General features: G+C 38.7%; 1 protein-coding gene across 2 annotated transcripts; it reads left to right on the top strand.

The window, feature by feature from the left end:
• The first annotated feature begins 794 nt into the window (after positions 1-794).
• LOC102799836 (coiled-coil domain-containing protein 6-like) lies at positions 795-18464 on the top strand. 2 transcript variants are annotated; one of them, XM_006783692.3, is made up of 9 exons: positions 795-1133; positions 2230-2379; positions 4251-4379; positions 4963-5066; positions 6229-6389; positions 10417-10573; positions 12562-12662; positions 14060-14181; positions 17211-18464. In XM_006783692.3, exons 1-9 carry the CDS (start codon positions 879-881, stop codon positions 17412-17414), a joined length of 1383 nt encoding a protein of 460 aa, XP_006783755.1. In that variant the 5' UTR covers positions 795-878; the 3' UTR covers positions 17415-18464. The 2 variants fall into 2 exon arrangements, with proteins under 2 accessions (XP_006783755.1, XP_035760705.2); XM_035904812.2 differs by having other exon boundaries at positions 12587-12662; positions 17211-17348.
• Positions 18465-21068: the final 2604 nt, after the last annotated feature.

The raw sequence follows: 21068 nt of genomic DNA, 5'->3' as shown, positions 1-21068 counted from the left end.
CTGGAAATGTTCACAATGCCATTTCTAAGGTTTGGGACCATTGAACCACAGTGAGAGCCGACATCCACAGATGGAGAAAACTTGGGACAGTAGTGCATCTTCCCAGGAATTGGGCAAATTACCAGAATTCGCCGAATCGATGACTCAACTGTGTCATCATAAAAGAAGCCAGAACAACACCTAAGGAACTTCTGGAAGGTCTGTATCTCATTACAACTCTGCCAGAAAATCCAGAAGGAGAATGTCTGGCCATAAGTCCATGCACTTGCACATGCACTTGGGTTATACAGAAGAACAATGATCCAAAATACACCAGCAAGGCCACCTCTTAATGGCTCCAAAAAACACAATAAGAGTTTTGGAGCAGCCTAGTCAAAATCTGGAATTAAATCTGATCGAGATACTTCGGCACTACTCTGGTTATCTTTGTCTAATATTAAAGCATATTTGATGATCGTGTAAGAGTGAAAAATATACAAAAAGAAAGAAATCCAGAAGACCGGGAAATACTATTTCACAGTATTGTATAAAATTAGCATAATGTCATATTGTCAACACAACAGCTGACAAGTAAACACTGTATAAGTAGGGTTATACAGTATTTACTTTAAAGATGTTGTCGTGTTAGGCATAAAACGTGGTTTAGGGTGTGGTGTTGTGTCTTAAGTTTCCCATTTTGCTGGCAATCTCGGATTGGGTTTCCAAAGATGCATTTCATGTTATGGGTGTATTAGGTAGTACTGGAGACATCCTGCTGGGGGTGCTATACCGTTAGGCGGGAGCAAGGTCACGCAGTGTACCATTCTGCTGTCTGCGCTCCTCAAACGCTGCAGCTGCCGTCGTCTTCTCTTCTCCACCACACACACCGTCGCACAGCCATGGCGGACAGCGCAAGCGAGAGCGACACCGATGGAGCGGGGAGCAGCTCCGCCACCCCGATGTCGTCCTCCGCTTCAAATTCGGGGAAACCGAGCATAGTCATTTCACAGTTTCGTTTGGAGGAACTGACCAACCGACTGGCCTCGTTACAGCAGGAGAATAAAGTTCTTAAAATTGAGCTGGAAACATTTAAACTCAAGTGCAAAGCCCTGCAGGAGGAGAATCGGGACCTCCGCAAAGCTAGCGTCACCATTGTGAGTAATGTTAGCTAGCTAACTAGCGAGATGCTATCCCCACCCCGTTTGCTGTTTCGCATTTGACAGAATAAGTTAGCGCTAGCGAGTGTTGTTTGATAAAAGCTGAATGAGTGCTACGTGGAAATGTTACCTGAATTCGGCCCTAATTCTTTGCTGTTATGTTAGCCCTACTATCATTAGCTACCTGCTAATTTAGCCAGCGGGACAACGTCTGCTAGGTGGTCGAGCTGTGATATCTTGCTACTTTGCTTTGTGTTATTGTGTTGCTAATCGTGGCTAACGTTAGATGAACTGCTAACGTCAACCAGAAAAAAAACGTCAAAAAATTGGGTGGGCACCTCACGATGCGAGTTAACAGATTGATTGTAGATGTGTGGTCAGCTGATTACTCACTGCTCGGCATTGTCACCACGCTATGGCCAACATGGATATGGTAACTGAGTGAAAATAAATAGCCCACCAGAAGCCTTGGCACCGACTGATGCGTCATATTTCTTCATGCTCGGTTAATCAGTCCTAGCTTCATAAAAATGTGTAACTGATCTGCTGGATAGATGGGAAATATGTAGGCCAATCTTAGCGAGCTAGCTAAATGCCACGCTCTAAACGTCTGCAAACCCAACCACACTTTCACACTGTCCACCCTCTGTGTAAATTTGTGAAGCTTAACTAGCTGTTTGGCTTTTATAATTCGCTCTGGTTTTCATAACGGCCAACGAAGCAGAATTTATTTTTGAGGTCAGGAGAGAATAAGGGATGGGTGAATTTGACAGTGGCAAGGACGCATGTATCACAAGCAGTGTAATGCTAGCTGTCCCAACACATTTCTTTATCTGCCCCCCCAGCCCATGTTTCTCTCAGTCACCCATTGCTGCAATATCTCTTGAGTCATTTGAAAGAATTATGCTTCCTCTTTGGCTGGCAAGCATCACTGCAGCAGTCTTTAGTTGATTGGTGCATGTTTCCCCTCACTGTCAGTAAGTTATAGTTTAATCAGGATAAAGGTGAAAACAGTGTGATGTGCCAGAAGCAAGAGTTTATGTCACTGATATCTCTTCTATCGCTGTGTCTTTTTGTGTTTTCTGTCCCACAGCAAGCGAGAGCAGAACAGGAGGAAGAATTTATCAGTAACACCTTGTTCAAGAAAATCCAGGCTCTTCAGAAGGAGAAGGAAACCTTGGCAGTCAACTATGAGAAGGAGGAAGAATTCCTCACCAATGAACTGTCAAGGAAACTCATGCAAGTGAGTGATAGAAACAAGATTGGATGGGGAGGTGCACACATTTTGGAGTTCTTTACGCCACACAGAGTGGAGAATAGTGTAACATTAGTTTAAAGTTTTCCCCTGTTATCTTACTGATCACAAACGTCAGTGTGGTATATCATTTCTTCATGCTGTGCTATGCAAATTTCTTAAGTATTGTTGCTCTTGTTCACGATGTGCGGGGTGCTTGTCTATGCACACAGCAGCTAGTGCATTATCATCAACTGCAATTCTACTTGCCTGAAGCCTGGAAAAGCTCACGATGACTTCACTGCAGCTGCTAGCACGTCTAAATGACTCTCAAATTACTCTCCTCCTGTTGTCGGTTATTTGGTTCAGTCTGTTTTCCACATCGTATTTTCCCAACTACAGAGCATATAGCACTCGCTCTCATATTTTAAATAGATAGCTGTAGGGTGACTAATGGTTTGTTGATATCTAAAGAAGTACGGATGTGAAAGAGATGCATGCAAATGTCTTAGCAAAACCTGCTTAAGGTCATACAGATGTACTTATTTGGGCTTTTTTTATATTCTTATCTTAGAATTTAACATGCAACAGACTTGTATCTGCCTATGTCAGTAGATTAGTTGCTTAAAAATTGGGGTGACAGATGGAAAAATCACCTGAATATCAAAACTTATAATACTGGGCATGCAAATGACTCTACGCAGAAGCATTTTTGGGACAAATTTTGTTTTATTTGGGTTTTCCCAGCCATTACTTTTGCTGGACGTTTTAGCTGCATTGTCTGTATTTGAATAACCTAACAACACAAGCTCCCCAGCCCTGATTTTAAACTTGTGCCTTGTATATTAAACATTCACATGACCATAGGCTGTGCTGAATATTATCTATTATCTTGTAAATACACCAAAAACATCCCTGATAATGTAAAATTGAGACCTTAAAGGTGTACTGGGCTGCATTACATATTCCTAATATCCCACCCTCTTCATTTTTGTTGATGGTACTGAAAACAACATTACCTATTTTAAAGGAAGCCGATGAAACTCTCTATTTTCCTCTAATACTTATTATTAGTGCACATGATACTAAACAGAGTCCCATCCAACATTGCCTTTGTTCTGGTGCCAGTCAGAAAGAGCCTCTCCTTACAGAAGAGCCTAGTAGAATATAATCTCTCTCAAAGGACTTCATCGTCTGGCATTTATTCTTGAGTCTGTTTATAATGTTCACACAGTATAAAGGGTTGGATTGCTTTAATAAAATAGTTTCTGGTGTTAACTGAAGCAAGGCACCTTATTAAAACAAAATGGTTCGTTTTAATTAGGAAAAAATGCCTGCACTTTGGGTGGGGCACAATTTGGTAACCTGGTTTTGCATCCAGGATACTGCAGAGCACTCGACTCTCCATGAATGGAGTCATTGTAAGTTTAAACAGACTGATGTTTTGAGGTTTTCTAGTTATTTTTCTCAACAGCATGATGGAAATGGTTATATTTCCCTCTCCATTTTTTTTCCTTTAAGTGAATTTGCATCTCTTTCCCCATAATGAGTAATCGTTTATATAATCCATCACAGAGCTGTCCCATTTTGAATCAGCACTGAGCCGCACCCTTTTTCATGCTGGTGAACTGCCAAAAGTGATTACTTGGGTTGCCAAAACATTATTTTATATTGTCTGTTCTTCTGGGAAGTTTACCCTGAAACCAGTGGAATTGTCTAATGACGGTGTCTTTTATTATTATTTCATTGTATAAGCCGTGGTCATCTCTGTGGTCATCAAACAGCTTTTGCATGTCTCATTGTGAGTTTGTTGTTTTTTTTTACTCATCTGTTTCTTCTCTTCATCTGTCAATGCACTGCTCTCTCCTTTTAAATTTTAGCTCCAGCATGAGAAGGCTGAGTTGGAGCAGCATTTGGAGCAGGAGCAGGAGTTCCAGGTTAACAAGCTCATGAAAAAGATCAAGAAAATGGAGAACGAAACCATTTCAAAGCAGCTAACCCTGGAACAGGTATGCTTATTATGGTAAAATGGGAAAGATTTTCTCATCCAGTGCAGTGCAGCCTATCCTTAAACTTCCATTTGTTCAGTCGCCATGGTAGAGTGAGATGCAAAAAATCTCAACGTCGTTTTTCTTCCCACTGAATTTTAAGTGGAAAGAACATTTTGGTCTGTGGCTGGGTCAAACCTGCTGAAGCCACCGCATAATGTCTCCATGCCCTGACAGGAGATGTGCAGGCATTCGTTGTTGGTACTCGCTTATTAACGTGTCAGATTGATGCAGTGCGATGCCACTGTGCATCTTGGCCAGATACAAATAGAACCAAAAGTTATTTCACCTAAAAATCTGTCTCAGCTTCTTAAAGACACCAATCTTGGCAATAAAATACAAATATTTACGTTCTTAAACTACTTTAAAAAATCATTATGATATGTCATTATGCCATATGCCTCTAACTTTTAGAATACAAACTCTGAACTGAGATCTTGGATTTGCGATAGTGTTTTTGTACACAATCCTGAATGCTTGTGAAAGCATTTCAACTTCAAGGTTTCTCTTTCTGCCACACTCTGCTTTATCTTTCATTTTTCAGTTGAGGCGGGAGAAGATCGACCTTGAGAACACATTAGAGCAGGAACAAGAAGCTTTGGTCAACCGACTGTGGAAGCGAATGGACAAACTGGAGGCTGAGAAAAGGTGATGAGACATACTGTGCTTCTTTTTCTTTGGCCATATACATAATGATTAGATTAATTGTGGCCAAAGTTCAAAACGATGAGGTAAACGTTTTAAAACTGACTCAGCTGAATACTTCCAAAAGAAGCTTCCAAAGTTTTTCATCTTTTATGACAAGCTAACATCGGCTTATCTTGGATTTCTTTATATGGTCTTCTATTCAGTGGGCAGATGAGTTTCCTTTGCTCTTTCCTGACAGTAAACGAATGCTTCAGTTTACTTTATTGTTGCCAACTTAGTTGCAACTCTTTTCCAGAAAGTGCCTTGCAGCACATGACACTTTTCTTTTTTTTAAAAGCACACAGCTCTTCTCTTGCTCTTCTGCTGTTGGTGAGAGGAGAGTGTCAAGAGAGAGAGCGACACAAGCAAGTTTATTTTCCATTTCCAGCACGAAGAGAGAGAAATGTAGAATCACGAGAAACGTTGTTTACATACAACGATGATTGAGTTAACCGACCAGTGAGCATAAACGTGTGGGTGAAATGTCACTAAGTCATAACAATTGCGTGTTTCTTTTTCCGATTGTTTGTTTTTAAAAATTTCAAGACTTTTCTTTGGGAAAAGTGGCAAAATGGTAAGGTACTCTAAATATGCCATGAACCTGATGGTTTTAGCCCAATATCTTTAAAAAGAAAAAGCCAGCTACAAACTGAAATGATAGTATTAAATGGAGGGGAAAAGACTTTTATTTTTAATTTTTGACTAAATGAATTTATACCTTTACTAATGGGTTAAGTACTTGTTATATGAAAGAAATATATTTGTTTGCAGTGTTTTATTTTATAGTTAGTATAAAAATGTGCCAGTGTACCTTTTATATTCATTGCTTGTCTGTGTAACACAAAAAAGTAATTAGTTTATTAATTTTAACTTAAACATTAAAATCAAATAAACAGCAATAAGTAACTTTTCTTTTAAATGGCAGTTTTATGACAAATAAATAACAGTAAGCTCAACTATTAATTATCTGTTTATATATGTAATTGGGCATTTATGCAAAATTAACTTAAAGGTTATACATCTAATTTAGTATTTTTTTTAATACAAATAATAATAAATAGAACATTTTGAGTAATAATAATAATCCTGTGTTTTGTTTTATTTTTCCAATTTTCCAAACTAGAATCCTTCAGGAGAAGCTGGACCAGCCTGTGTCGGCTCCACCATCTCCAAGAGATGTTTCCATGGAAATCGACTCACCAGAGAACATGATGCGGCATATCCGCTTCCTGAAGAATGAGGTGGAGAGGCTTAAGAAGAGCTTGCGCACCACTGAGCTGCAGCGTAAGTGGCCACTCAACTTGTCACATGATCAGAAGGAAAGTCAGTCTGAAGGGAGAGATGCCCTCAAGTGTTGATTAAGGAAGTGGTTGGTAAAATTGATTCTCGGATAAGTGCTTGTGCGTGTCCACTTGGAAAAAACAGGATCCTCTCTAGCCCGGTGCCTCCATACTCATATTTCTATAGATATGTTCTAATGCAATATACAGTCATGTTACATCATTATTTGCTGGTCATATTACACTGGATGGAAAGGAGAAAAAGAAAGGAATGGAGCTGTACACTGTTAAAAAACAAGACACTAAGAAAGGTTGTAATCCATAATCGATTCCTTCTTTTGAAATGGTTAACCTGAACTCTGTTCTTAATCTAGTTGACTCTTGTTATTTTGCCCCAAAAGAAAGCAGTGTTACAAGTGCTTACATGTGCCCTTCCTTTTATTAAAAGAAAAAGAAAAGATTGTCCATATTGGTGACTGACAACCTGTCAGAATATCACCATGAACACGTTTAATGGATGGATGTTTTCCAGATGCCACATTTTGAAGCCGTAGAGTTAGTGTTCCGGTCACACCCAAAAAATATGATCATTGGATTACTTGGTTATGGTTCACGGTGATCTGATCCAGCCTTCACAGAAAGCTTTATCAAAGAGGAAGGTTTTGCATCTCGCTCAAATTTAGAGAGGGTTTTTGTCTGTATGTATACTGTGAAAAGTATCAGTCCCATCACAGAACCCTGTAGAATTCCATGACTAACTGCTGTGTCGTGATATCGTCATTATCACTTAGTTTATAATTATAGGGAGTAGAGCAGAGCGATATGACCAAAAATATTTATCACGATATACATTTGGAAATTTGCGATAACGATATAACTGACGATATAATTGACACTAGACAAAATACTTTACAACTCCTCAACTTTATTAGTGCAAAAAAAAAACCCATCAATGTATTTTCACTTAAACAAGCAGCTTTTTTATGTGCATTAAAGTTATGTAAAAAATTAACAGTGCAAATGCAAATTCCTTGCTGACAGTTTAACCAAAAGGCATTTCCAGTGGAAATTGGCCAACATATCCTCAGCATAATCATGTATAATATCCACAAAACTTAAAAAGAGGTTATACACACACAATACGGTAATATTATGTTGAAACACAGTACGTATCACTCTGCGAGGCTCCTGCCTACGATAGCCGTAATGCTCCGACAATCCATCAAGCGGTGCGGCTTCGTAGCTTAGCAAAGTCGAACTGAAACATTTGACAGATTTTTGAGCGCCGTGTACCACATAAAATCGTTTCCAGGTCAGTAAACACAACCAGAATTCATACATAAGGCACACGGGATTATAAGGGGCTCTGTTGTTTTTCAGAAAAATCAAAGGATTGATTTTAAGTGTGCCGTATTTTCCAAACAACAAGGTAATAACAACGGCCCGTTAGCATGCGCTACCAAAAATAGTGCTTTATTGTGTATCTGACGGACGAAAGCTAAACCAGTTCCACACCACTGAAGTTGCAGCATTTTTACAAACCAATTCTGGTTCATCCGTTTCATTCAACGATCCACTTTCGCTCTTCTCATTCTGCGTCGCCGCCATGTGCGTATGTAAACAAAGGCACTGCGCATGCGCATTTTACCCATATTCTATCGCGATATTTCATTTTCTTATCGTTGCCCAACATTACACCGGTATTACAACGTAGCTTGCCATTGCCAGTGTGTGAATGTGTGTGTGAATGGGTGAATGACTGAATGTAGTGTAAAGCGCTTTGGGGTCCTTAGGGACTGAGTAAAGCGCTATACAAATGCAGGCCATTTAGCGTGAATGGTATGATATAGCCCAGCCCTAATAGGGAGCAGCAGGAAAACTGTGAGCAGTTAATCTCAATCCAAATGATACATGTAAAATCTTGTCTCACACAAAATGATCTTGTTGATTGTTATTTTCTTCTTTATACATAACTGCTTGTGGCTGGAGTGATCTGGTGGTTTAATAGAGGCAGCCTTGGGCATTAGAGCATTTGATTTTTATTTTTTTCTTCCTAGGATGTGGAGTAATTATTAGAGCACTGCATTTGGTTGCAGACATTGATAACAGATCTTGTTTTACGGCTTATTTAAAAAGTACCAACACTACATGCGATATAAGATTTTTTTCATATCACGATATGATTTTTTTCATTTCAGGCGATAACGATATATATCACGATATAAGCCAAATAACTATATTTGTAAGATTTAAATGTGCCGTTGCTCACAAGTAAAATGTGAAATAATCAGCAGCTTGTTTTGATTTAAATATTTATTTCCCATAATAAGTTCAACAGGGCAGATGTACTTAAAATGAGGCTTCAGTTTCAGATAAATAAAGGCAAATATTACAAACTACACAAAAGGTAGCCGCTAAAGCATTTAAATTTCAAAGTAGAACAAACAAAACAGACTACTAAATTGTCAGTTCCACTTAGAAACAAAATATTAACTTTAAAAATATATCTTAGTTTATTTTACAGAAGAAGAGACAAAATTGACTAACTTATATAATATTGCTTTGGAAGCGCTGTCTGAGAGACATGTTTATGTCCAGGGAGTTGGTAACGAGGATCCATTACCTTAATTAGCTGCTTGAATCCTTCATTGTCGACCGTGTTTATTGGTAGCATGTCTTTAGCGAGACAGTAAGCTATGGCATTCGTTATGTTGCTATGTCTCTTAGCTTTTTTGTCATATGGCAAGACGCTGGAGAAAGCCGACTCAATTGACTGTTGCTGCTTCACAGGGATTCCCCTGGTTGTTTTCGATGACGAATTAGCGCTTTCAGTCAGAGATTGAGCGTGCTCTAGTGGGTGGCACTGCTTCAGGTGATAAAAAAGGTTTGTTGTATTTCCAGACTTTGTGGGAACATGCTTTCGGCACAATTTACAGTGCGCGTTACTCTGTTTTTTGTCAGACTTCAAACAGCCAAAATACCTCCACACTACAGAACTTCTCTGGCCTTACCTTTCGACAATCTCTCCGGCATTGGAAATCTGTGTTCTCTTCGGTAACCTGGTCACCCAAGCTCTCGGTTGATTTTTCTCTAGTCGGCACACTCATTTCCTCCATTACCTGGCCGGCACGGCGGCTGGATGCTTCCCAAACAAATACACATGTGCGGCTTGGCACTTGAGCTGTACATAACAATTCACGTGATGTGACGCTGCGGCTGTGATTGGTTCGGCTCTGCGCCACTTTTCTTATTGGCTATTCATTTTTTTTATAAGAAGAAGAGAGAGAGAGAGATGAGGTCTATCGCAATAGTTTCATTTTTCTATCGAGAAAAAGTTATTTTGCAATACATATCGTTATCGTTCTATCGCCCAGCTCTAGTTGATGCCAGAGGAGGTTTGGACCTCTGCTGTTGAGTCAGCAGAGCTTTGGGAGCCTTTAGGTTCTGTGTGCTTCGTATTTGGTGACATTGTACAACTTGACTTGGTCTGCCGCTTTGAGCCCGAATCGCTGTGGTTCTTAAACACTTCCACTTTATTATAACACCACTTACAGTTAGGCATTTGATTTCTATACACCTGTAGCAATGAGACTGAAAGCCTTGGTTTTCCATATTTTTTTGTTTTTCAGAAAGCAAGAAGTGATAAAGATTGATCATTGTGGCTATGGTTTGATTTTGCCACTAGGTGGGGATGTCAGACCAGCCTTAAACGCGTGCTCCCAAAGCTAAGCCAAGTGACAAGACACCAGAAATACTGAAACTTGTTGCTTGCATTACTCTTAGTTGAGATTGTTTTGGACCTACTTTCACTTTTTTCCTAAAATGACAACAATGTATTACACAATATGTCTGTGAAGGTTCTCAGTCATCCAGGTCATCGTAGTCAAAGGAAACTGTGGTAAACTGGGTTACACTCACAGCTCTTAAAGACAGGGTATTATGTTATGCTAGGAGTAGTGCAGGTGTAATTTGTGTTATTGTATAGTAACAGTGCGATTCTGTCAAGTTTAAATCACAATGTTCACTTTCAGATACAGAGAAACGTGCCCAGTATATAGAGGAGGAGCGACACATGAGGGAGGAGAACATCCGGCTGCAGAGAAAGCTTCAGAGAGAAATGGAGCGCAGGGAGGCCCTGTGTAGACAACTGTCGGAGAGTGAATCCAGTCTGGAGATGGATGATGAGAGGTAGGTGCAACAAACATAGAAAGATGATCTAAAAGTTCACAATAATACACAAAGTCATACATACCAGCAAATAAAGAGAAAATGGAAAAGAGTTAAATGGATTGAACTATACACTGGAGCTCGATGTTTCTTAGAGGCATTTGGCTTCACTGGGCATTTATACTGCTGACATAGCCAGCTGGATAAAGGACCTGTGAGAATGAAAAGATGAGGGCATAAAAGTAGGGCAAATGCAAATGACAAAAGGCGTGTTTGCCACAACAGCACACAACAATTGGTCTTCCAGTAGGCAGTCATTGTTGCTGTTAAAAAGACTTGCTTGTGATAAAGCAAGGTGACAACATGGTGTCTGTTAACTTTTTGGCTGGCTGTCAGACACAAAAAACACCGAGCTTAAATCAGTTCCGCGTTCCTTGGTGTTTCATCTTAATAGTAAAACCAGCTTCTTCTTTTTTTCTGCAGATTCAGGTCATGCTATCGCCACCACGTTTACTTCTGATACATGTAGAAAAGTCAAAATAATTAGCAGTAGCTTTGTTTGGTTTGGAAAGATCTGCGCTTTCTTGATGAAACTTAAAAGAAACCAAATTTTGGCTTAAATGGTCCTTACAGACTTCCTTCTGTTTGTGAGTGAATGGTCCCTTTGAACTTTGTGCAATCCTTTCTACTCTACTTATTCTGAAGTCAAAACAAGACCAAGTAGTTTGGGGTGGCTTCAAGGTTTATGTTTACTAAAACAAAACAAACTCTGTTGCACTTCACTGAGTATGGGGTCATCCACCAGATTTTTGTTTTTTAAACATACCAACTCTTCCTACTATTGCTGATCAAATTGGCTCATTGTGTATGATTAAACATAACCAAATAAGGATTTCACTGGTTTAATGCTTTCAGTCAAATCAGTTTAGTAGCATGTTGAAAGACAAAGTTGTTTACAACATTAAATCAACTTTCTGCATTTTGTCTCCTTCCGCATTGGCAAGAGGGTGTAAAACAAACCCCCACCATTTTCCCAGAACTAGAAATTGTAATGTTTAAGAAAAACAAATGTATGTAAAACACTATCCAGTTCAAGTTTCTTTATTGTTGTGTACCTGGTTCAGGCCTCTGTATTAGCTGCATGGGTGTCACTCATCTTTCAAGTCAGAGTGCAAGGATCACACAGCTAACTTTTTTTAAAGTTAGTTACACTTTAATGTTATTAAAGTTAACTAAAAACAAAAAAAAAAAAAAGAGAAAAAGTTAACTAAAAAAAAGAGAGAAAATAATTATAACTTAAAAAATATTTATAGAGCAAATATCCTTGCATATGCCCTACATGAGGTAATACTTTAAAAGATTCAAACTCACTCTGAAACTAATAAATAATATACATTTTCAAAAAATTAAAAGCTAAACTGAAATGAGCAAATCTAGAGAAACTAAACCAAATTAAAAATAAAGGTCAGAACAAAATAAAAAATAAAATCTAATTTGAAAACACAAAATTGTAATAACTAATGTGCTTCCAGTACCTCTGAATGTTAGTTGTTGCATACAAAAGCTGAGGAGGAAGAAGAAAACAAGGCTCTAAATAGCTTTAGTATATGGCCATTTCAAAGAAGCAGCATATGGCAGTAAAATCTCAGTTTATATTAAATTTTCCTGATTATCAGTAAAAAACTTTTGTTAATTTTAGGAAAAAGCTTTAAAAAAAACCCCCAAAAACAACGTTTTCTGCATGCACAGGATACTCCTTTGATCACACTCAGACGTCGACACCAGTATCTTCTCCTTAGGAACCTGAAAATGTATCATGTTTTTCTCCCATACAAAATAAGCCAAATTGAGCACTTTCAGAAGCCCACTTTGAGTCGCCATACAGAAGCTTTTCACATTGCATCTCAAGGAGTAACTGTCATCATTGATGTAGCACTTTTTGCCTGTTTAACACCATTACAATATGCTTGGATTGCTTTCTGCATTACAAAAATATGTCGTACTTTTAGGTACTTCAATGAGATGTCTGCACAGGGTCTGCGAGCCAGGACCGTGTCCAGCCCCATCCCTTACACTCCCTCTCCCAGCTCCAGCCGACCAATATCACCAGGTAGGTAAAAACACAACAATAAACGGCCTTTGATAGCGGTTAATAAAACTTTTTGACAGACAGCAAGCTTTATCTTTGTTCCAGCTTTTATCTTAAAATCTTGTAGGTACTCGGTCAAATCAAGACCACACATTACAGCTTAATTGTCACACTGCATTTTATATAAGCTTCGTGCTCAGGTAGAACTTTGCTGCTCACTGTGAGCGTGACAGGCCATGATGTGGGGTTTACACTGAATACTATCTAGAAGTCTGCAGAGCTTTCGTTCCACAGTTGTCGTTTTATAATTTTTTTTATCATAAACTCTAGGTTCTCTGCTTAAAGTGTCGTGAACCCAGCACCCCTCAAATACCAAAACAAAAGACGTTCATAAATATCTAAATTTTGTATGTGGATACCAGTGTTAATGTTGTTGGACAGTCATTTTTGTTGTAGTTATTATCAGTGACCTTTTTTTTTTTTTGTTTTGTTTTTTTCCCCCTGATGAAAAAAAGATGATAAATAAAGACTAAAATCATAATGACATGTATTGAAACCTTGAAAATTAAAATATTCTGGAGAGACGAGATCCAAGCAGAACTAAATGGTCTAGAAAGTCAGACGAGCACATTTGCCCTGCCTGGGGAAAGAGTACAGCTTTTTTTTTGTTTTGTTTTGTTTTGAAAATGTGATAAAATGTCAATGTTTGGGAGAAAGAAAAGAGCAAGACGTATAGACACATTTCACATTTGATGTCAATGAAAATAAGACTCTTAGTGAACATGTGGAGCAGCTAAAAACACGACAAACTTTCTCATCCTACACTTTATTTTATTAAACTTGATCAAATTTAGATTTTGTCTACTACAATCCTATATTTTGTCGACTAAAACGAGACTTAAACTAAATATCAGGAAACTGAAATGAAGTCAAAATCTGCTCTCAAATTTAACACCGGTGGATACACTCCTAGCTTTCTGATCTTGGCACTATCGGTAATTTAGTAAAGATTATTATTGAATGAATGACCATTTGCAAAAGTATAAAAAGTACAGGAAAAAATAAAAGAAGAAGAAAATAATTGTTAGTATAATAAAAGGGAGAGCACCATCATATTTCAGTCATCCTTACTCTCTTTAGGCACAGACCTAATGCTAAAAATAGTGCAGAAAAAAATTAACATCCATTTCTGGTCTGCGTACTAGTTTATGATACAATAAGGTATGATATCAAAGTAAATATTTGGTCAATGATAAAACAGTCATCCTGTGCCAGGACACTGCCAGCCACTAAGAACTTCCCTCTTATATCGACGTAATCTTGGAGTGAGTATTGAGGAGGAAAATGAAAGTGTCTACAATTGATGTTAACTTTTAATAAAATGTCTTTCTCCCTCTGGCTGTCTCATTTGCTTATAGGTCTCTCATATGGCACCCACACAGTTGGCTTCACTCCTCCAGCTACACTGTCCAGAGCTGCCATTTCCCACTACAACACCCCCGCCCTGCACGTCCACGGAGGCTCCTCTCATGCCGTAGCAGTAAGTGACACCACCCACATCATCTTTTAGAAAATTATTGAGAATTCACACGTTTTTGTTTTATTTTATATATATATATATTTTTTTTTTTTAACCAGATTTCCGGCAGGTTTCTCAATTAATCATCAAACAAAATTTCTGACCAATAAACTCAAAACTCAAAAATAGTTGCTCTGTAAACGAGTAAACAATTGACAATAAAAATAATAGGTGTATAACCTTTCGTATTATAAAATTAATTCTGTTTTATTGGGGGTATAAAGATGTTTTCCAGTTCAAGTACATAGAAATGATCAACAAGTTTAATGATTAACAGTTGTGTTAATTGTGACTTCATAAGAGCAGCAGTTTGCTCTGAGTTAGCATGATCTTTGAACTATATTTAATCAGTGAGCTGCGTCCATTAAATGAACCTTAAATGAGGACACCCACGTGGAGACATGTACTGCCTGTTGTTTTGTTAAATTTACTGCCCTGTCTATATTTTTTTATGTTAAGGCTAGCTCTATTGATAATACAGTACACTTCAGCATGGTGGATCTTTAATGCAACAACAACTATGACGTTAACTGTCACCTTTCAGTGGTTATTTAAAGGTCTAACCTGCTTACACTCCCATGTCATGACTTTCATATATTACAGTCCTTAAAATGAATATAAGTAGGAGGAATAAAGCTGTGTGTCAGTAGAGGAGTCTAGATTTTGACTCTCAAAGAATACTGGCTTCTGCAAACATTGTTTGTATTGTTGGCATCAATACTAGAACTTACTTACCATAACTCGTAAATGTCCTAAGCTCCAATTAGCTGTGTCTCCATCTCTTCAGCACACTGATAACTAAAACAACACTGACTTATCTATTTATATTTATTAATAAGATATAGATAAGTTTAGTAATATTTTACACCAGGGGCATGGTTTGAACATGTTTCTATTATGCCTTCTATCCAAAAGAGCATCACAAAGTCATAAAATATATAAATATCTCACCAGTGTTTCCCCAGTGGTTTGATGAAAATACCATTAACTATAATACTGCTATAGTAGTTATACTGTGGAAGTTTTATTTAAAGCAGAATCATTTCATAATTTAAAAGTGAAAGTAAGAACAAATGTGGATTCGGTTTGGGGTAATAATGTGTGGTGCACACAGCGCTGTTCTGATAGTAGTAATGTGTGTATATAGAGCTGTTACATAAACAAACGGATGTCATAATCCTTATCAACTAAAGTGGGAAATGAGCTGGGGTGTGTAAATTGTGACAGACTGCTCACAAAGTGAATGATTACTGTTAGGTTTGTATGTCTGTTTACAAAAAAAGTACTCGAATTAAGTTCAGCCACCCTGTTGATTCAGTAGTGATATTTGACCTCGAGAGAACACCATGATGATACAAAATTGCCATCAACAATCCCCTCGATGATTGTAAACGTTGTCTGCCGTACACACACACACACTATGTACCAGTTGTTGTATTAAGTATGGAGTTAGCATTGTGCATGTTTGTGTGGTTTATTTTTAGGACTTAAGCTAATGATGATACATCATACTCTACCTCACACAAGAGGAGATGTGAGGGAGAGTAGTCTCGAGCAATGGCACACAACAGGTCTGCCCTTCCTACCTTAGGCTGGACATTCCCAGTCGAAGCCCCCGTTTAATACAGGCAGTCTGCCAGTCTCACCATCAAGAGACTGGGATGCAGTACGCTGAGCTTATTTGACTACAGAAAACTGCTGGCAGACAGTGGAGACACAGTTCGGTGTGGTGGACACTGAACCACATGCTGGCGCCAGAAATTCACAGCTGGGACCAGTTGATTCCCAGGCTGCCCTGCTCCCAGAAAGAACATCCAGGCTATTTGCAAATATGCTTCTTCCAGACTGGCCTTAATTAGTAACACAGACCACTACATTACATCTGGGCAGATCTGCTGTCCAGGCATGCTCCATTACAAAGATTGGGCTATTATGGAGTAGATGCGGATCACTTAAAGAGAAAAGGCATCTTCAGTCATTCATGCACTGTTTGCCCCAGGGCATGTCAGAGTTTATGCTTGCCCATTGTATTGATGGTATTTTCTCCACTGGCTTTTTCTTCATCTGAAGAACAGCAGCAGCACATGTTGCATCCTGTTTATGCTTGACAAATTTATGCAGAACTAAGAGTTTATAGAGAAGTGATCAACTTTTCATTTTCTAGGCTACATTATTACAAACCTACAGCTCTCACACTGGATTATGAAGGCATTTGGTTTATCCTGTCCAGGTCAGGGTCTGTGTTTGCCAGTGGACCTGCAAGCTAATTCCACATGGAGTCTGTCACTCAGGTGTGAAGTAGGTTTCAGTCAAGAAAATCCACGCACCTGCAGGCTTATGCTCTGCCCTTCACATTTGTCTGCCATGCTGGTACAGTTTTATAGTTATTACCTGGATTAAAAATGTATGTAGGGGGCGTCTTTTTTTTATTATTATTATTAAACTTTCCTCCTGATTGTTGGATCTCATTTATACCTCTCTCCTAGCATTCTCCCTGTTTCATAACCTAAATGAATTTACTTTCTGTTCTTCTATGTGGATGTTACAAACCACTGTCTCCATTTAGCCCATACAAGAATTTTTAGGGGCTGGCTGGGAAATCAGAACCTGGAAAAGATTACTTTTTTCCCGTTTATTCCATTTGTCAGGCTAGAATTGCTGTTATCAGGTCATGATGAACAGCTCAGTAGGGGAAACATGACTGAGACATGTAATCTTGGCATTCATGATCTTTTTCCTACAGTGGTTTGTAACTCTGGGAGCACAGTCCCACAAAAAGAGTTGATATTTTCACAATTACCCTCCTTGGCTATGTCTGGGAACAATTAAGCGCATAAACGTTTTAAAAATGTATTGATAAAACAAAATTTCTCCAAATGTCTGTTTGCCATAAACTCTATTTTCTGCATGAAATTTTTAGAATTCTGTCATCTGGTTGTGATTTACAAGCAATCTGTGTTTATTCGTTTCTTTCTCCTTTTGTCAAACAGCGGCCTTCCCCAAGAAGAAGCACCAGCCCTGACAAATTCAAACGTCCAACACCCCCACCCTCCCCCAACACACACTCAGGGGCCCAACAGGCTCAGCCTCCGCTACCCCCGCCAGCTCAACCCATGGTCCAATCCATGTCCTCCCCGGCAGCCATGTCACAGCACGCATCAACAGCGCAGCAGCAGCCTCCCTCCCAGCCTTAAAGCCACACACACAGTCTCTGTCTTTGCGCGTGAGCGCGCCCACTGAATGCCACGATGCTAATGCAGCAGCTTCCATCATTACCAGCTCTGGAAGTGAAGTTTCTTACTCTGTACCAACTCAACAAAAGACGCAGCTTCAAAAGTTTTGGAGGGAAAAGAAACAAGATAGCTACTCACCTTCAGTGAGGCTATCTGCCTGCCAAATCTTCATGTGGCGTTACTTAACTTCTCTTAAAAGGAATGGATAATTGAAAAATAATCGCTTCTGGGATTTGTAGGATAATTATCTGTTCCACCTTTTGTCTTGTACATGTTTTTTTTTTCTTTGCTTGGGACTTTAGCTGGTTGGAATTGTTGTTGTGGCGCTTCTAAGATAGCACAAACAGCACATACAGTATGTTTCATGGTTATGTTTTACGATAGGTTGGATGTTTGGATCGATCGATGGATGGATGTATGGCTAGAGAGTTGGATGGCTAAATAGATGGATGTGGTCAATTATTTTCATGCCTATAATATGACACTTGATTGCAGTAATGTCCTCCACTCCAGATCACCCTCTGTCATTAAAGCAGTGTAAAACAGTTCACCACAACCCCAAGTTTAACGTGGCTTTGATTAGGTCAACAAAACGGTGTCATAGAAGAGTGCTTGGAGTTTCTCCATTATAATAGGGCATTGATCAAACGGTGCTTGCAGCACAGGTATTTTAGTTTGTGTAAGCATTCAAAGATCTGCTGCGCCTATGTTAAAATGAAAAGGAAAAAAAGCATCAACGAGGATGGACACATAAACCACAGATAAATGTCGCCTTTTGAGGTGTTTGAAAATATAGTCTGAGGTGTTACAACTTAGTCATGTACTCAGTCTCTTCTCTGATCTTCTCTCTCTGGTGTATTTCTGAAAGCTTCTGTCATCCTTATGGATATTCCCATCAGAAAAAAAAAAACAATGCTCTTTACACTAAATATACATACTGCGAAAACATTCTAAATGAATGGTACTGTTGAACTAAATTTCTATGTATGATTAAAGCTCTTGAGATGACAACTTCTGTTTTAATTGTGAATTTTATGAATATCGTTTGATACTCAGTTGTAATGTAATAACTGTGGGTGTAAAACTGATAAGCAAACCTGGAAGACAATCTTTTTTTTTTCACTTTCACACCTGCGATTTGATGCACTTGCTTAATTTAACAAAACATTTCAACAGGCTCAAAAATGCATCATCTTTTTGTGTATTTAGCTTCACTGGAATGTTTCACTGTGGTAGTTATGAGAGTCTGACAAATCTCTGAAGTAGTTGATGGAAAATGTTTGTGCCTTAAATAAACTGCACCAACAAAGCTCACAACCTGGAACAGTAGAAACATTTTTATATTTTTTTTATATTCAACCTTTAACATTATAGGGCAGTATGCGTTTATGAGCACAGGTAGGTACACTTCAACACAGGTAAGACTGCTAAGGGTTTATGTCTTACCAAAATGGCTCAGTGAATATGATAGATTGCTGTAAAAGTTTGCAAAGGCTGACATTGTTTCCCCCCTCTACAGACACCAGCAGGTCAGCTGCCACTTATTCAGTCTCCCACAGTGGATTTACGGTACACTTATAGTTCCTAGATGATATAACTGGTGATTCCCCAGTTATGAAGTGTGTCACCATGAGGGTGACTCTTGAAATGTCCCCAGAGAAATGCGTGGATAAACATGGCTATTTATGTTTAACGGCAGAATAATAAATCCTAAAGACTGCTGTGGTCCTCTGACAACTTTGCTATTCTGCTAAAACGACACTCCCTCTGATGTGATGCTCTTAAACTGTGCTTATCGGGATTATTTATAGTGATCTTTAGAGGACTGAACTTGTGAACATGATATCAAATTGATAAAAAATGAACTTCTAAATCTACCTGTTAAATATGTTCAAATTTTAACTGCTATTTCAGTCTGATATTAAAATGGTTGGTAGATCAGCAATTTGCGTGGCCAGCCATGCTGCTAACTACAAATTGAAATAAAGATCTTTTATCCTAAGATGTTAATCTGTTGCAACAACCACATCATGTGATGTCCTCTTGTATAGATCCGCTGACACTCGACTGCGCCAGTGTCTGATTTTCATTTCCTACTACACATGGTTCTAACCGGTTTCAACTGGATGGAGACCGGAGGAGTGGTTTCCATAAATCAGCCCACCAGGATCATTTAACACGGTAAACCTTTGTAATGTGGGTGCAATAACCTGCCGTGGGAAGAGAACAGGACAAGGATGACAGCCTACAAAACACATTAGACTTCCATTAGGTCTCCGCACATAACTGTTCCTGTTCGCACATACACTCGGCTTAATCTCACCAAAATCAAAATACACACCTCATCCTAAGAGTGACATAAGTATATCTTTATTTGAAGGCTTGCTGAGAGTTCTGGCACAACTAAAGTGGATCCTGTGTCTTTCTACTGTGGTGCGGTGTTCTCACTTACTGCTAAAGCCAGCAACCTGAACTAATCCAAGCATGAATCCGTACTGGAAGCTCAGGGTGGCAATGCTGGGTGTTAAAGTGGCCTTTAACCTCAGCAGCTTTATGGAGCTAGGATGGCCAAACCACTCAAGATTTATCCAGACTGCGGGGTGGCGCTGTGTGCTTACACCTGCCAAGCCTCTTACAGAAAGGCACAGCGGGCCACTGAATCTCAGGTGTCATAAAAGTGTTAGATAAAAAGACAAGCTTTTAAATTAAAGTCAGCAGACATAAATCTCACGGGAACGTGTGAGTAATGTGAGCATAATGTCTCAATGAGACTATTTTCAAAATACATTTCTTTATATTTGAATATGGGATATACATTACAAGACATTACTTGTAAAGAACAAAATGATTGCTCAAGCCCACACACAGTGTTTCCGGTTAATCAACAGATCTCAGTGTTAATAATTTATGTCTGGAGTGACAGCTGAAGTATAAAATGATTTTTTTAAAGCAGCTGAAATTGTGTTTAATCCTAATGTCAAACCTTAAATGGCATGTGTCTCACATTTAGTTGGTGAAGAAATGTTATTTTACCATGTGGAGCAACAATTAGGGATTGCAAAAGGCACAACTGTTTATTTTAGGCTTAGCATTGATTTTGCAATGCTAGTTGAGGCATTTAAGGTCTACCAGCAAGTTATAAGTCAAAACACACATGGAGCTTATCAAACATAATGATCCGCAGTGTGAAATACCTTGGATTACAGATAAGGAAAATAGGCCTGTAATTATTCAGGTCAACCTCCAAACTGAGGAATTACTAAACACCTGGGCATAGAAGCAGGTGATGTTCTCTAGTAGTTTTTACAAATGAATTTATAAGCTCTGTGATCTCAGGTTGGCTGAACTGTTATCTTTGATGTTGTACATGAAGTTGCAAGAGGAAACATGTTTGCAAAGCTTCAAGCATATAACAATCATGTGAAGATTTCTGCAAATTTCACTCTCATTATTACTGCAGCATCAAACAAGTATTGAAAACCAAACTTACTTTACTGCTATTTTAAGTTTGCAAAACATAAAGCTTAAAATTTAAGATTGGTGGATCTTAGATGGATTTTAACCCAGTGGAATTAATAGTCCATATATGGAACCTGGGCATGTTTGAATGCATCA

This window comes from Neolamprologus brichardi, chromosome 13 (assembly GCF_056152115.1).
Source record: "Neolamprologus brichardi isolate AB-2024 chromosome 13, ASM5615211v1, whole genome shotgun sequence".
Taxonomy (NCBI): domain Eukaryota; kingdom Metazoa; phylum Chordata; class Actinopteri; order Cichliformes; family Cichlidae; genus Neolamprologus; species Neolamprologus brichardi.
This window is presented reverse-complemented; position numbering and strand designations above follow the sequence as displayed.

What these genes read in the sequence shown, in the direction of transcription:
- LOC102799836 (XM_006783692.3), top strand. Translation starts at nt 879, where the DNA reads ATGGCGGACAGCGCAAGCGAGAGCGACACCGATGGAGCGGGGAGCAGC. An exon ending in GCAAAGCTAGCGTCACCATT is followed by an intron (nt 1,134 to 2,229) that starts GTGAGTAATGTT and finishes TCTGTCCCACAG; the next exon opens with CAAGCGAGAGCAGAACAGGA. An exon ending in GCTCCTCTCATGCCGTAGCA is followed by an intron (nt 14,182 to 17,210) that starts GTAAGTGACACC and finishes TTTGTCAAACAG; the next exon opens with CGGCCTTCCCCAAGAAGAAG.